The sequence below is a fragment of the Patagioenas fasciata genome, chromosome 3 (genome assembly GCF_037038585.1).
Source record: "Patagioenas fasciata isolate bPatFas1 chromosome 3, bPatFas1.hap1, whole genome shotgun sequence".
Classification (NCBI taxonomy): domain Eukaryota; kingdom Metazoa; phylum Chordata; class Aves; order Columbiformes; family Columbidae; genus Patagioenas; species Patagioenas fasciata.
In genome coordinates this window covers 59,137,356-59,154,478 of record NC_092522.1, presented here as the reverse complement: position 1 = coordinate 59,154,478, position 17,123 = coordinate 59,137,356, and the positions used below count along the sequence as shown (strand labels likewise).

Genomic DNA, 17,123 nt, shown 5'->3' with positions numbered 1-17,123 from the left:
TTTATACATGTCCTGCTTCTATAAATTGGAGTAAGTTGTTTATACTTTGTATGTTTTCTTTTCCCTCAGTAAAAGCCTGTTGACAGCAGTTTCCACTTGAAAACATGTTGAGCTTTATGTTTATCAGCAGAACTGAGAAGTGAGGGTAAAAGTTTTATTGTTGACTAAAGTACAATTATCTTACATCTCTCTAAATTTTTGGGGCCTGCTCTGTCTTTAAAATATGTGAAACATGAGCCAGATCTTTAAAATTCAACAATGCCTTCAGGACTTTAAGACTTTACATGTTTAATTGGCTTGTTCCAGTTTATGCTCTTAGTGAAATTTTAGTACATGTTAAAGACTGCAGAGTCAGAGTGAGCACAGAAATGTCAAAGAAGCTGTTACAGTAAGGTAATGTTCTGCAGTCACTGATGGCAAATCGTTGCATTCTTGTGGTGCTTCTCTACTTGGTTCTTCTGAAAGTCACATGTTTTACCAATTTCCATCCTTTCTTTCCCCATCCCATTTTCATTTATCATCAAGGAGATGCAGAAAGCAATTGATAACCGCAAAGCGATCATCTTATCCATCAATCTGTGCAGTTCAGAGTTCACTCAGTCTGACAGTGAAGAGAGCAAGAAGCTTCAGGAGCACCTGTCTCAGATGAATGTGCGCTGGGACCATGTTTGCAGTATGATTGAAGAGTGGCGCAGCTCATTGCAGGATGCATTAATGCAGTGCCAGGTCTGTGATGCACTTGTGTTACATTGTCAGCATCCCACGTATCAAAAATGTAAACGATATAATTATTTGATGTGCTTATTATGCAGTCTGAAACTTGCCCATCCAAGCCAAAATACAGCTTCAGCATATGTTTTCTAAAAGATATGCCTGCACTATGATTTTCTAACTTTGTCATCTCTGGAGTAGTATTCTAATCTACTGTTCTACACTTCTTTGTAAGTTTTGTTATTTAACCAGTAGAATATATCATAGGATAAAATAAAAACCTGAATTTGACTGAAATTTTTTATTACACTATTAAAATCATCGTTCATTGCTTGCAGGACTTCCATGAAATGAGCCACGGTTTGCTGCTTTGGTTAGAGAATATTGACAGAAGGAAAAATGAGATTGTACCTATCAATCCAAACCTGGACTCAGAAATTTTGCAAGATCATCACAGACTTCTAATGGTAGGGCTATAATCACCACTTTCTCTCCCGAAACACGTAATCAGGGAAACACCTAATCAGATTTGTCTTTCTCTTGAGGGTTGGCATCATACAATGCTTGTTAACACACAGGTGTGGGACCAGTGTTATTAACTAGCTTTACTTTGGTAGGAAAGACTTCTCACTTTCATTAGTAGAATAACTCATGATTTAAAATCTCAGGCAACTGGTAGGCTGCTATCTTCCTGTGCGAGTAGAAATTTGCATTGCCTCTCTTCTATTTCCATTCTATTAATTTCAAATGTCCAGTTTGGTGAGTTCTAGCTTTTTTTCCTTTTTTTTTTTTTTAAACTTCCACTAAAAAAATCTGGTGCTTGTTTTGGCAACAGCAAATCAGACGTGAACTGCTGGAGTCTCAGTTGAAGGTGGCGTCACTGCAAGATATGTCCTGCCAGTTGCTGGTCAATGCTGAAGGCAAGGACTGTCTTGAAGCCAAAGAAAAGGTGCATGTCATTGGAAACAGACTGAAGACCCTCTTGAAAGAGGTCACACATCATATTAAAGACCTAGAAAAAATTCTAGACATTTCAAGTAGTCAACTGGTAAGTCCTTGCTGTTTGTTTCCCACCATTTTTACTGTTTTCCCTGATCAGTGCTGTTGGCTGGACTGTTTCCATTGTTTGCAATATTTATCAAGATGCTACACATGTAATCTTGAATATTATAAAGTAATCTTACATTTCATAATGTAAACATCTCTTTTGTTATATGGTGACTTTTTTAAGCCAGTAATTTTTTTCTATTCAGTGTAGCAATAAGTATTGAACATCTTGGTTTGTTTAACCTGCCATTACTGAATCAGTCAGCTGGCAAAGTATATGAGATAATTATTCTAGTTGTAGTACTGAAAATTATTGTGTCAGTTGTTACTGGAAAGGAAGATAATGCTCACTCTGTCAAAGAGAGAAAAAAAAAAAGGTGTAAAGTAGATTTTGTAATAGGCTAACAAATCTCTCATAGTGCCTTCTGAGCTTTGAGCTGCACTCCAAATCTTTTCAAATTGTCTCAAGTTATTTGAGAGGGAGTTATGCATAGATTTTTACCAACACTGGCAGGTAGAAAGTAAAGATTTCAGTGTTTCCCTTTAGTTAACTTTTTTAAAGTCTCGACTTACCAAAGTCCATAAGCCATGAGAACTCGTCTCTTCCCTCCTTCTAGTGAATTTCTGCCTGTTTAAGTAAAGTCTTTGTGGTGCCAGCCTGTTCTTGTAACTAAAGGCCAATGAAGAGCAACTGCTTTTTTCCCTGTCTTGACTTTGGTGGAAAATGTGTCACCTAAAGCAATTAAGTTTTAACTACCTGTTTGCTTTTCTTCACCTTCAGGGCTAACAGAGAAAATACATAATACATTAGTTTTACGAAATTCAGTAACAAAATGTAACTGCTGTGTTGTATTTGCTTTGGAAATAACATTGCTGGAATGTCCCTTGGGGTTGGTTTTGTTTTTTTTTTATTTGCTTACCTGAACAGCTAGCCGCTGTATTTCTAAGCTCCATTCCTTATGAACTTTAGGAATTGTCCTCATGGTCCTCTGCTGATGAATTAGACACATCGGGCTCAGTGAGTCCTGTTTCTGGAAGAAGCACTCCAAGCAGACAGAGAACGGTAATTTCTTGCCATATATTTTCAGCCACCTCTTGGGTGGGAGCTGTAGATGTCTACAGTAGCTCTAGCCAGCTGGAAGGTCCCCCTTCTCACTTGATAGGAAAGGAAATGGCATAAACCAAGAACGAAACACAGCTGCTTTCCCCAACCCTGCTGCATATCCCATCCTGCATGAAATCAGAAGTGTAGACACTATCTAAAACCAGGGCTGTCAGTGTGGTTGGTTTACCATGGTATGGCATGTCGTGTCTCTTGTATTTTGCTCTAGTGATGGCAGCACCCCAAAGTCTGGTCTTGTCTGGTATAATCAGTCCTGCATTTCTGTTTGGCCTTCTCTTCAGAGCTGCTTCATCAAGAATCTCAATAAGGGGCTTTTGTCATTCCTGATGAAGGTTGCAGGTGGTCTTATTGAGACTTTGGATGAATGGCTAAGTAGAGCTGAAGGGCATAAAACATTTTTCAAAAGAGGTAGTTGCACAGGACCTAAGCAATGGCTATGATGGCAGCTCTGTCTATTTACATCGCTGGCACAAAATTCAAGAAATATAGCAATACATGCCTAGTAATTAACACTTCCATACTCTGAGCCCAAAATGGAACTACAATTATTTTGTCTTTTTCTGCAATTCTATTGGTTGATTACTTTGCTTTTTTCCTTAGTTCTTAAAACAATCAGGTTGATTTTGTTTTATTTTGTTACACCATTTGCGCTTTTTGTAAAGCCTCTGAGTTCTGTCTTGATAAATTTTATGGCTCTTGAAATTGTGGTTTGGTTTTTTTTTGTTTGTTTTTTGTTTTTTGTTTTTTACATTCACTAGTTTCCTTTTAGATGCTAGTATGAGAATGTAAAGGAATACTGGCTTTTCAGAAGGAGAAAGAATATATATCTTAACATTTTATTCCAAAGGTCAATGCTTTTATCTTTATAATTTAAACTTAAATAACTAATAAAAGCTCTGATATCACAGATGTAACTGAAAGATGCCTGAGCTTTAGAGGAAATGGAGAAGTATTTTATCATAAAATCTTTGTCTAAAGAGTATGTAGAATTATAAGGTTTGATCTTAATATTTTAATAAGCATTTGTTAGTGTTTAAACATTAATTTGTTAGTGTTTATGTATGTGACTATTTTTTTTTTCAGTTTTGTCCATAATGTATAGCTAAGCTGTATGATTCCTTAGGGTATGGTTTTCATACTTCTGGTTTTTGCCCACAAGTTTGGAGACTGAAGTGATGATGTTTAGAATTTCCGTGCCAAATGTACTGATGCTAAATAAATAAATACTAATAGCAAAAATATCAGAATTGTAATAATCTAATTTCATTACATGTTCCAGCAAATAGTTGTGAGTGCAGGAATGCACCTACAGTTATTTGGCCTTCAAAATTGTGGGGGAAACTGGTAAAGAGGCCAGACTTGTCAAAGGAGGCCCTTAGACCTTTTTTCCTTGAGAAGATTAATTTTGCTGCATTTGCATGTTGAAATATCTCTATTTGCCCATATTCAACTCAATAGATATCATATTACAAATTATTTGAGCTAAATTTCTAGTGATTTTTTTTTAAACCCAGGGCTACATACAGTTCATAAATATAATGACTAAACTGTTATTTTTGAGTTCACTGTATATGTTCCAATGATTTGCATATTCAATGAGGCACAAAGAAAAGCCAGTTTCCTTGGTTCGTGGGTATTGGTCACTTCATTTGATTATTTTTTTATGTTTCCTTTGCTGCACTTTTAATTTAGTTTCATCAGTAGCTTGTCTTTATTTGCCTGGACTGAACATTCTTCTTTCTTTACCCCCTGTTCATTGCAAACAGCCACGGGGCAAATGTAGTCTCTCACAGCCTGGACCCTCTGTCAGCAGTCCACATAGCAGGTACCTTATTCTCCTGGTTTCTCCACTCTGTTCTAGAACCCCAAGAGGATGATGGAAATTGGCCGTGATTCCTCCCTGTCCATACCAACTCTGGCTGGTGACCAGGACTTAAACAAGTGAAAACTTCCCTTTTGTTAATAGTTTGGCAAAAGGGGCTCTCGTTACTTCAAATTCTTTGTTAAATAGAAATACTGGCTAATCCGTGAACATCTGCAGCTTTTGCCTCCCAGGAATGCCGTGTAATCAATATTTATGTTTCATACACCTGATCAAGGTGAAGGCATGTTTACACTCATGATATTTAATGATTATTCAATTTTGACTTGATTTAAAAGAAATGCCAGTAGGTTCATGGCAAACACTTTTTATCATCCTCTTTACATCTAGATATTAAACTAAGGCAGGTAATAGGCCATTACCATATTATAGAATTCACAAAACCCACAGATCTGGATAAGACATACTAACATCCTTTTCTTTCCTTTTTTTTTTTTTCTTTTTTTTTTTTCTTTCTATTTTTTTTTTCTGAAATGTTTTGTTCAGTTTGTGGGTTTTCAGTACTTAAGACTCAAATTTAAAAGTCAGAATTTTAGGATTTTTAGACTTGGGGTCACTTTCTCTCCCTTCCTCAGACAACTGCAATATAACATGCTAACATTGCCATGACACTTGCCAAGTGCTTGCATCCATGTGTCGCTCTGGGAGCAGCTCTGCCCCATCTCTGTCTGACCAGTAGAGCGCAGGCTTGCAGCTGCAGCTTTTTGCTTTCCACCCCGTCTCCAGCAGCCTGTCATCTCTGCAGCTAACAGTGCTTCTGCATTCTTCGTTGTTGTCAGCGTGATGTGTGTGCCTTCACTCTTTCACGGATCAGTTCACTAGCCTCTAGAGTTATGAAGTTAAAAGAAAAAAAAAAAGTAAATGAGCAAACCAATATGTATAAAGAGGAAGTCTTTTGCTATTTCAGCATCTTCTGCATTGCAACACCTATAATGCTCAGAAAATATGACAAAAATGTATGTGTTCATATTTTTAACTCCTAAACCTCTTTTATTCTCTATAGTTAAAAAAAATATCATTTTTAAAATAACTCCCGTTAAAGTGAAAGATTTGATGTTGGAAATAAGGCAATACTAGATTTAATACAGTGATTGAGCAATAACCAAGCATATAAAAAATATCTTGAGGCTTTTCTTTACACAAGCAAAATCAAGGCTTTATTCAGCAAGATCTTTCTCAAATATAAATGGAATAAAGAGTAAAACTACTTACCATGTAGATATTGACAAAACACCTCTTTAAAAAGTTTGCTCTGCATGTGTAGTGACTGTGAGTAAAGTGACATAGTTGCGAAGTGCATAACATACCACATAGAACAGGTAGAGTATCTTTCTCAGTTTCCACTAGCACTTAAGAAGCTAACTTATTTCTAGGGATTTATTTGTTTTTCTTTGAAACGTAAGGAAACCACATAGAAAATAGATGACATGTACACTCCGTCTTTCTTTCTGATGGAGACGGAGAATTCATTTTTCCAACTCCAGCGCTGCTATGCAGCTTGGCATTTTGTTTCTTACAGGGAGTGGGACAAGGGAGGAGTGGGGCTTTACTCTGCAGCCACTAACAGCGAGCGCGAATGTCTTCAGCAGATCAGTGTGCTTGTACTAGCAACGTTGTATTCAAGAGACATATTGTGTGGGCTTCTCCACTCTCATGTATATTCAAACCACTTCTGCCAACCTTTTGAAAAGGTTGGAGGTGCGAGCAACCAGCTCAAATAGCAGCTCGCAGGGCTTTACAGCTGTGAGATCAGCCTCTGTTCTCGCAGTGGCATTGGTGCGGCTCCTTTCAGATCAAGTCTTTCCAGCACTGTTTATTAACACATCTTGTAGCAGTACAGCACAATGTTCAATTTGTCATTCAGACAAGCATGGAATACGAATGAGTCACTGCTGAATAGGAAACTTAATCAAATACACAAGCCAGACAGGTTGTGGTTGATGTATAATGTGGTTTTAACTGATAAAGTGGTACAAGCTGTCACTGTGTTCTTTAATATTTTGACATGCCTCTGATCAGAGTACTTTGTGTTTGATCTTGCACTGGATCAGCAAACTCTGTTAGAGTTTAGTATACAGAAGAACTAAAGGCAATTTTAAAAGGCTTGTGACATAGGAGGATGTGAAGGAAAGTTCATTTAAAAATTAGAAGAGCTGTGTTTTGTGTATAACAGGTGTGATAGCACCTTGACTTTCCCATTATCACAGCAAAAGGACAAGCATGGTGTGTGATGCTAAGCAAGGTACAAGCCTAAACTGGATGTTACATTGTGGATTTAACTAGAGGCTCATTCAAGAGGTATTAGTTATTGTATGCGAAGTGGGAAAGGCAAATCCAATAAACAACTCCTCTTTCTTAATCAGTTTAATAGAGCTGTCATAAATGCAGACCTGGATCTGTGCCTGTGGGTTTCTTTGAAGTGATTAAAATGTTAAAAAGATTAAAATAGTGGCTCAATTTGCTCAGGGTTGTTTACATTGTCTCCCTTGAGCAGCTCTATTCAAGTCTTGGTGCCACAATGCCAGCCTCCATTTCCTGCTCTCCCCAGGCTGCCCCAAATTACTAGTGGATCTTTAAAGGTGGCTCGCTGTTCCTGGAGCAGACCAGGCCACAGCACTCTCTACACCTTTGGCCACAAAAAGGCAGTCAGTTGCCACACAGTAACTCAAACACAAAGTTTGGACTTTCTATAGTTCTCCCAGTTATCTCCTGCACTCCCAGTTAAGAATTTGTTACTTAAACTTCATATGTAACTACCTTTGAAATGAATATGTTCATCTTCTTTACAGGGTAAGCCAAACCTGAGGTTTGGATGCTGTGAGCCAGGGAGAGAATCAAAGTCAGAACACATCTTAACAAGATCTCTCCTAGAGAGTCTCTCAGACCACTAAGAGGAGTCATTGCCTGCTCTTGTGGGCAGAGCATCATGCCTTCTCCTTCATAACTCTAGCAACCTCCATCTTAAAAAATTAGAATCAATGGGAACAAAAAGTGTATTAAAAGGTTGATATCAAAGGGGTTTTTTTGTTTGGTTTGGGGTTTTTTTACTCATTTAAGCTTGTTTATGCTTGAATTTATCTTTCAGAAGTATGTTAACCAAAACGATAAAAAATTCTCTAGGGGAACTCTGACGAGTGCTTTATAGCACATCATTAAAACAACCCTTTTTTTCTTCTGCATATCTTGAACTCAAGTATATTTAAAATTTATTTTGTCCCTTGTCACAACTTTTCACAAGCCACATTATTGGTTTGTGGTTATTCTGTGCCAAACAGCTGTGGGTTCTTTTCCGTATCTTCAGAGTGTGAACTTCCAAATTTTTAGCAGAAGTTTTTATTGCTGCTTTACGTATATAACCTTAAATTCCTTGAGCTACTTCTTAAATTTATTCGATTCAGCTACTTCTTTTCTGCGCAAGAAGCCAGTCTTATTTTGTATTTGTAAAGACTTCCAACTTCTGTCATCATACAGATGAAATTTGCTGTTCTTAGGTTTTGTGCCACAGTCTTTTCAGAAAGATATTAAATCAAGACTCATCCTTGATTAACTCCAGTAATAACATCCTACTAGCCCAGCAGTGCCTCTTTCAATGTAAGCCTGTTGTCTACATTCCATTAGTCACTTCCCCATTAAACTAATTTTATTTATTCCTATCAGCTTCGCTTGAATGATAAATTCTTCTGTTGTAATCTTTCAGATGTTTACTGCAATGCAGATAATTACTTCAACCATATTTTCCTTGGAAAAAAAAAAAAAAGGTCATCTTTAAAAGAAGGTACTTGTCTGAACTGAAATTAAAGTGCACTTTGCCCGTCCAGTCTATATCCTGGAAAATTAGCTGCTTCTCTCTTGAAATGCTTAGGAAAGAGTTCCAATTTCACTGACATTACGGGCTTCTAAAGTAAGGGTAACTATTGGTTGCACTTCTTAAGTTAGTTAATTTATGAGATTTCTTGACATGAAGAAACTTACTGCTGGCTGGGTCTACAGCTGTGCCTTCCCCTTTTTTTTCTAGTTAGTAGGAATTGTGTATAGAGCAAGCAGCAGATGACCTGACCTGCTTCCCCCCTCAGACAGGGGCCAGTGAGACAAATGGTAGAGCAGTCAGAAGAGAGACAACTAAAGATGCAAGCTCAAGAAAAAAGATTGCATTTTTCTCCAAAGTAGCCTACAGTACTTCAGCTTTCCCTTCTCCTGCTGGAGTAAATAGGGGTTCTGGCCCTTATGAATAGTGAGCCTTTTTTATTAACAATGTGTATTTTTAACCACCTCTCCTTACCAAATCCATTAAACACTTTGAGCAGAGCCATTCCATTTTCCAACCAATTATGTAGATTGCAGAGGTGTACCCGCAATAAACACAGGCAGTACAGCACTTGAACTTTTCAGAGCTCCTCCTCTGAAGATGTTTTATTATTTGCTTGTTTCATTGTTTCCATACAGTCTTAGAAACTATTCCTCAACACCTTACTTCACTGCAGAAAAAAGCATCTTGTAAAACTTTGCCGTGAAGTGTTTTAGTTTTTGAAAGAAATGTTATGTTCCTCTTTGAGATCAATCGTGCAGCTTACACATACCACTTTTTTTTTTTTCTTTTGTTAAAACACAAAGCAAAAAAAATGCTGGATTTTGCTACTACAGCCTTAGGAAAAGAAAAGAAGAATTAGATGCTAACTTTGCCTTCTCTCTTTTGACTCCACTTTCTGGAAATTCCCCTTTTGACAGCCAGTATTGCCCCAGAGTGACTCTGAGTCAATGAAGAAAATTCTGACTTTGCTTATTATCAAACAGCAGTTACGAAGTCCAGAAATGTGGCCTTTTTTGATTGGGATTAACGACATTTGCACAATGAGAGCCTTGCAAATAGGCAGACTGTGCAATCAAATGCTTGGAAGGTAATTAAGCACTACTTGTTCCCTTTGTTCCTACCTCAGTCCATTAACTTTCTGTCTTGGCATTCTTGGACAGTAGAAGTCCTGATCTAATTGAACTTTAATATGGAATGCTCTTATGCTGTTAAATGTGCCATATCCTTTCAATATGTTCTTTATAATACATGATCTTACATTGTGCGATAAGCAGCTTTCCATCCGGGCTACAATAACATGGATTCAAACAACATGCGACCTGATGTTTTGGTCATTACTCCTTCCTGGGATATTTAGGTCAAGTTAATCATTTAGCATACATGAGTGTTTATATATCTATTGGACATCTGAACTTTACCAAATCTGTCTGGTTTTCTTGAAGTCTTTGTAGTGGGATGATACACATATATGAAGAAGACAGTAAAAATAATCTAAGCATAGGAATAGTTCTTTTATGAACATGTGGGAAGGGGGCCCTTCAAGGTGATACTTTAGTTTTTGCATTGTTTCTCACACAGATTCAGATTAACTGTGAGACAGGATCAAAAGAACAAGGGGGAGGCAAGGAGACACTAAGGAACCATCGCCCCCTACTTGCTTTACTGAGGAGTATTTGACCTCAGCCAACAGACCTGATCTCCCACACCTTCAAGTTGAGACTAAATACATCCCTACAAACATTTTTCTCTCTTAAAACCTAGCAAACCATAGATTTTCTGGGGCTTCATAGTCATAGCAGCCACACGGTTGTTTTATAACATGTCTAAAACAAAATTAATGAACTAATGTCTTAAGGAAGAGTTCTTGAAGCAAATTATTTGAAGGCTCTAAGATCTTCCACTTTTGGCTAGTGCTAAAATACAATACTTTCCCATGCCATTTTATTAGCACATGGAGACCTTCAGATTTTTAACTTGCATAATCACTCTTTTCGATCATCCAGTTATCTCAAAACCCGTCATTCATATATTAGAGTTCTGACAGTTTCAATCAAAAGTGAAATGTGAACTCTATGTCTTTATTCTTTATTAAAAAGTAGATTGGATTTTTGTACTTAATTTGAAGTGTCCCTTTAAAAATGTTTGTGTTGGGTCTTGCCTCTCCTATAGACATGTACCTTTTCAAGTCAGCTCCGTAGACACAAGGGAGAAAATGCTTGAATAGTGATAGTGTAAAGTCAGTTGAGCAAATAGATTTTAGCTGCTGATTCAGTGCAATACTCAAAATACAATGTACTTTGTAGAAAAGGAGTCCCCATTGCCTGCATATTGGTGTATTAATTAACTGAATATTGATGTAACTGAATCTTAATGTGTTATACCCTTGCGGATGCTATACACAGAAATGAATGTAGAAACTTCTGCAGACCAAATGCAACTGGCATTTTAAATGAGGAGGCTTCCTTGTTAGATGGTGTGCATTGAGCACATGTGACAGGTATGTCCCATCTTTTATTCTTCCCTTCTCTAGAGCACAGTGCTTTAAGTGGAGAGTCTACCTCATAATTGATGAAGGGTCTGTGGGGTCACAAAGCCCATTCTATTGTGATTGTTTGGTGTTTTCCTACCCAGCCTAGAAACACGAGGCCTTTTAAGAGTGTAGGGTAAATAGCATGTTCAGTGAAAAATCTCTCTTCAGTTGTCAGTCAAAGTCTGTATGTATTGTAGCCCAGCCTTCAGGGAAGTCTGAATGCCCAAGGGCAGCCTCTGCTGCAGTAATGTTTTAGTGTATTCACCTGTCCATCCTCTTTCCTCAGGTCCACAAGAGGTGGCTCAGGTTCCTCCCCTTCTGAGGCCGGGCCAGCGTGGCAGCGCCCATCCTTCTTCCTCAGAGTCCTCAGAGTTGCTCTGGCACTTCAGCTCCTCTTGCTGCTCCTGATCGGGCTGGCTTGCTTGGTGCCGATGACCGAGGAGGACTACAGCTGTACTATGGCCAACAACTTTGCCCGCTCTTTCCACCCCATGCTAAAATACACAAATGGTCCACCTCCATTATGAAGGAGACCTGTGAGACAGCGGGTGACCGTGGTAGAGTGCTAACTGAGAGGCAGGGCGGTTTTAAAGAGTGACAGCATTCAATGTGGCAGCTTTACCTACCTGCTGTAGCCACCGCTGTGTCCATATCATTCTCTGCTGGCACTCAGCTAGTAACGCATCAGTACATCAGTATCAAACTGCACAACATATTACCTGAGTAGCATCGCTTCGATACTCGCATCCTGGGTACTAAGGAGGATGTGACGTGTGTGAGGGAAATGTCCTTTTGTCCAGCATTCTGGATCTTTTAGCCACTTTATCTCCAGGTCATTGCCCTGTACTATGCATAGCCAAGGACTTGATACTGTAGATCCTTTCTTGTGTGCTGCTCTAAATGAGCTGTTAGCCAGTCTTTGTTAAATACCCTCTCAGTATCTACAATATACAAAATAACCAATGCTGAAGAAATTTTAGAGCTTTTGTAACATACAATTTTAAAGGATCTTGTATGGCAATGTATTATTCCCTGTGGTTTCTGTTTCGGGCATGGTGTTCTAACTTTTGCTTTGGATGCACAAGGTGTAAATCTGAGAAGCACTTTTTCAAGGTTTAAAAAAATGGATGTAATAAATAAGATCATAAAAGGTTTCATGAGGAAAAATATTGAATGTCAAGTTGAAAAATGAAGAACATATTTATGTATGTACAGTTTGCTAAGTAAAGTTTTGTTTGTATTGATTTATTTGCATTTATTAAAGATACCATAAAATATTTTGTCTATGTGCATTTTAATGACAACTATGGAAACCTCTAAGTTTAGAACAAAAAAATGTATGGTATAAAAAGATTAGAAGACATACATATGCTGCACTTCTAAAAAGAATTAAAAAATGCTGTAACAAATGAATGGTATTAGGTATGTGTTTGAATGAGAAGATCTGGAAAACACGACAAATGGTAAAATAGATGGGAAAGTATCACATGAGAGGTTGTGCTAATAATGAAAGCTGTCTTTATTTTGAATTAATGATTGGTCATTTCAGGTTTGTTTGTTTTTTTTCTCAAGCTGCTTCATGAATTTCATTCTCACTCATATGTTATTTCCATGTGTGTTTTTATATGTACTCATGTACAACCTTTGGTAATGGAGGTTGTACCAGGCCACACTGAAGTAGCTTTTTTCCTGTGGGTGTACTGGAAACTTCTTAATACCCTCCATAGCAGCTTAATACCAAGATAGATGTTTATGCCCAAAACATAAGCATAAATAGCAGAAAAACAGAACAAATTGAAAACTCATTATTTTCAAAAAACATTGCAGAAAACTTGCAGTCTGAACAGGGATAGACACTTTGCCCAGCTTGTGAGTTAGAACTTGACCAAAACAGGATTCTTGTCAATTTTGAAAAAGTACAGAGCATGTCTCTGAGTTACTGCTCTTTAATAAGTATGGGGTTTTTTAAGCCATGACACACAATGTGTTTTTTTTCTATGAGTTAAATATTTCAACTTAGAATATATTGGCCTGTGTAACAGAAATATTATTTAAAAAGCCAGAAGAAAATATCAGTACATTAATTGCTGTTATGTATGATTACTTTTTTGGGGTGTCATCATTTGAGCTGGTGTGAAGAAAGCATTGTCAGAGGTAAGAGCACCACAAGCTGAACTCCAGCATTTAGAGGAGCCAAAATAAAGCTTTCTTTTCAGGTAAGTGCAACATTTACCTTTTCCTGGAAAAGGCTTTTGTATGCCAACAAAGTAATCTTCAGTGTCTGAGACCCAGACTGGGACTGACATAAGTATGTATTCTTTTCAAGGCTTAGATTCCTTCATTGGTATTCAGAAGTTACACTGGATGAGATTAGTATCCATAATCACTTACTCTGAGAAGATAAAGACAAGAACACACTTTTGGGGTAGAGGTATGAGCTGTTACTTGCAACAAGCCTGAAAGATTCCATAAAATTGACACCTCCTCTCTTTTCTGATATCATTCTCATTGGTGACATAATTTAGTCAGTGGTAATCAGTGTAGTTTAGTAGTTTGCTCAGACCTGGTAGTTCAGATGTCTGCATGCTTTAGACATCCTTTCATCAGCCAGTCCCTGGTTTTGGTGGTTAATTTTCTGTTGAAAGATATTTTTGTTTTCTTTTAAAATAAAACTTTGTAAACAGAGTAAAAAGACTGATTTAGTGAGAAATAAGGATCTCAGCCTGATTTTGTCCCCTATTTTCCAGCAAACTGTTGGTGATCTCATGAAAGCAGACATAAACTAAACAGTAGTAGATAGCCTGTATCAACCTATGGAAGAGCAGCCTGTTGAGAGAACCAAGGAAAAAGTCAAAGGTGAGACCTGTGTTCATTTTTAATGATGTTTAAAAACTGAGGGAGAAGCATTGGGGTTTGAAAGGAGTTGGTTAGGAGGGAGAAGGCAGTGCAAGGAGTTTCAATGATGTCAGATGCAATTAATGAAGTGCTTTATCAAAAGTATATGTGGTAGCACCTGGCATGCATTGCATTGAAACCGGATGTTTGAATGTTGCCAGCTATTTGCTACTCTGTGGCTCCTGTTTCCCTTGTTTGAAAGCCTTCCCCACTTCCCTGATGCCTAGGGAAGACCTGTCTTCTGCAGAAGGGAAGCAAAATTTGCAGGCCTCACTCAAGCTCCCAGGGGAGTTTTGGGAGTAGTCACTAAGTGGGGGGGCAGGGGCGTAAATATTTCTAGCTTGTTCATAATGGTCATTCGCTTTTATTTTTGCTCACCTCTTGAAATGTTCCATCTAGGGAGTGTGCGAAAGTGATGAACTGCCTGAGGCGTGGAGGTTAAGCTGGTTAAATAGGCAGGGGAAAACTGATCTGAGATCATAGGAACTTTTCATAATTAATTTCTCAAATAAACTTAGGGCTAAGGGGGAAAAGAAGTGATGATAATTAAAGGATGTAAAGAATTTGGAAGGTCACATCATCAAGTGTCAGTAGTCCTTTCACATGCAGTGCTTTTTTGGCTGATGATTACCTTCTGGGTATCCGTGCACTGTCTCACCTCTGCCTTGCTGATGAACCAAAGGGTCTGCCCTTATATACGTGCTATATTTTGCCTCCTTTCAGGTGTTTCAAAGCAAAGTTGCTTCTGTTCATAGCCTCCAGCTCTGAGCTCTAGCCATAGAGCTGACTATAGTTTCAATGTATTGCCTGTTAATTTGAAAGAGAAGTTAGATACAGAGAACTTTCTTTTGACCCTGAGACATCTGCTCACACAGAGCAATCCTCCCAGTAAACTCTCTGCAATACATGTGAATAAGTCACAGGCAGTGATAGACACACATTAAGAAAATGTCACAGACAGAAGAAATGCCTGCTTGTAAATCCTAAATCTCCTATACCTTCAAGGACAGGAATATCAGTCTATACACTGATGTCTCAAGGGAATTGCAGGCAGCTTGTGCCAGCAGATTAGAGGATCCCTTGAGTGCCATTTCGGACTTCTTATTTTCAGGACTTTCAACTCCAGACAAAATCAACATCAGACCAGGCAAAGTGGTTTGAGCAGTAAGCGCCTACAAAAGCAATTTCCTGGCCCTGAACCAATTCCATTATGACTTCAAATGTGATTTTGCAGAACTGGATCTTGATCCTAGAAAATGGCACAAAGCAGTCAAAATGGAAACAAATGGCCAGGCACTTCACAGGATCCTGTTAAACCAAGCTCCATCCCAAGAGCACCAGTGACTTAAAGGTCCAGCCTGAGGTGCAAACCCCAGTGCACCAACATATACATTGATTGTCACAGCATGAACTAGGGCAAAATGAGGCAACTGCAGAGGGGGAAAACCACACCCAGAAAGCTGTCAAGCATTGCAGCTGGTGGCACTAGCCAGCTTTGCAGCCTGGGCATCTTTCTCATCCTGATAAGGTCAAGCTGTTCTCTCTGCCTTGCCTCTGTCATGTTGGAATGCTGTTGCAGTGGACTTGGGTGTGGACAAGCTCTTTAAGAAATGCACATGTTAGAGTCTGCGGTGCCCTGTCTCTGTGCTAGGCCTGCAACTTGTCATCTCCTCTCTTTCTGAAGCACCTCACCTACTTGAGCTCTGCAAATAGAAGGGACTGATTTCTGGTAATGATGTGCCTTAAGCCTTAGCTCCAAGGCATGAGGAAAAGCAGTACAGGAGATGCAGAACTCTGGGTCTGTGTTGAAGGCACATGTTGAAATATAGAGAAAGTAGACTCAGCATTTTAGGGAACTCCAGTTTTTACTTCATTATATTTTTCCACATTTTCTACTGTAGATAGATGCAGTACCTGCTGTAGAAGTGTAATCATGCCTGCAGCCTGACGGATCTTGCAACTCTGAACACTGCTTATGGCCTGTATTCACCTCATAACTAGCGAGTGTTTAAAGGCATAGCAGAAACTGGTTGCTCAGTGACTCCAGACTGTGTAGGAATATCAAGGACCTATCTCATAATGTTTATAATTATAATAGTGCAAAGTAATGAGTACCATTTGCCCTGAACTTACTGCATCTGTTTGTGGAGGTTCTTGTGTTTTGTTTGTGGACCATGCTTTACAAAATCTGAAGGCAGACCGAAAAGCAATATTTAGAGATGTCTGTTATTGTTAGGAGTACAAATGATCTGAAGTTGACAGTAATAGTGTGCCCTTATTTCTCACAACTGTGAGCAGGATGATACCCATTGCCTCCCCCCACCCTGTTCCAGCAGTGATAACAGCTTCATTCTACAACAGATCTGCTGCGAACACCTACAGTCTTGCTTTCTCCTGCCTTAGAACTTTCTCCTACAACTGGTAATTGAACAAGGACAAAGCCGCTGGGATTGTTTTACAAACAGTCAACCCTGGCCCTCAGAGTCTTGTGCTATTTGTGGTTGAGAAATCTGTTTACAACTGATAGCATCTCTCAACATGCTCATCATGTGCATCTGAGTGTATCTGTGTGTATGTTCAAAGGCATAACAGAAACTGGTTGCTCACAGTCTCCAAACTACAGATGCTATCAGGATTTAGCAAATGTGGGAGGATTCTGGGAAATAAGAGAAGAGCCAAGGAGAAGAAATGCAGATTCTTAAGCAAGAGACAAAAAATACCAGTAAGACTGAACACAGAAAAGAAGGTAGGAAAGCAGAAAAAAAGAGCATTGATCTTCTCACTGACTTGCACTTCTGGTATTTTATTTGGTGCTTAAAGCAATGGATCATGGAAAGGAAAAGAGCAGGAAATGTCACAGCAAGGTTTGTGTTCAAGCTGTGGGGTCTGGCTATAAGATTGTTCATCTCCTGCAGCAGTCAGATGCAGAATTCAACTAAGCCAGTGGATGCCTAAATTGAGGAGGGACAAAGTTGAAGGGAGGGTGTCATTTTTCTTTTGCTTTGGGGGAAAAATGTGTGTCTCATACTCAGGGTTTGCTGCACAAGTGAACTAGTCTAGGTACTGGCTGGCTGTTTTAACCTTGGCAGCAATGTTGTGAAATGCACTGTAGCAAACTGAATTCTAT

At 38.7% G+C, this 17,123-nt stretch overlaps 1 protein-coding gene across 4 annotated transcripts in view; it reads left to right on the top strand.

Annotated features, from left to right (window-relative positions):
• Window positions 1-12,378, top strand: part of SYNE1 (spectrin repeat containing nuclear envelope protein 1) — a 300,424-nt gene extending 288,046 nt beyond the window's left edge. For all 4 annotated transcript variants that reach the window (XM_071806433.1, XM_071806432.1, XM_071806430.1 and 1 more), the window contains 6 exons: window positions 526-726; window positions 1,050-1,178; window positions 1,547-1,759; window positions 2,729-2,821; window positions 4,648-4,706; window positions 11,388-12,378. In XM_071806433.1, the coding sequence (XP_071662534.1) occupies window positions 526-726; window positions 1,050-1,178; window positions 1,547-1,759; window positions 2,729-2,821; window positions 4,648-4,706; window positions 11,388-11,628 (936 nt within the window). In that variant the 3' untranslated portion in view covers window positions 11,629-12,378. The remainder of the gene's footprint in view (window positions 1-525; window positions 727-1,049; window positions 1,179-1,546; window positions 1,760-2,728; window positions 2,822-4,647; window positions 4,707-11,387) is intronic.
• Window positions 12,379-17,123: the final 4,745 nt, after the last annotated feature.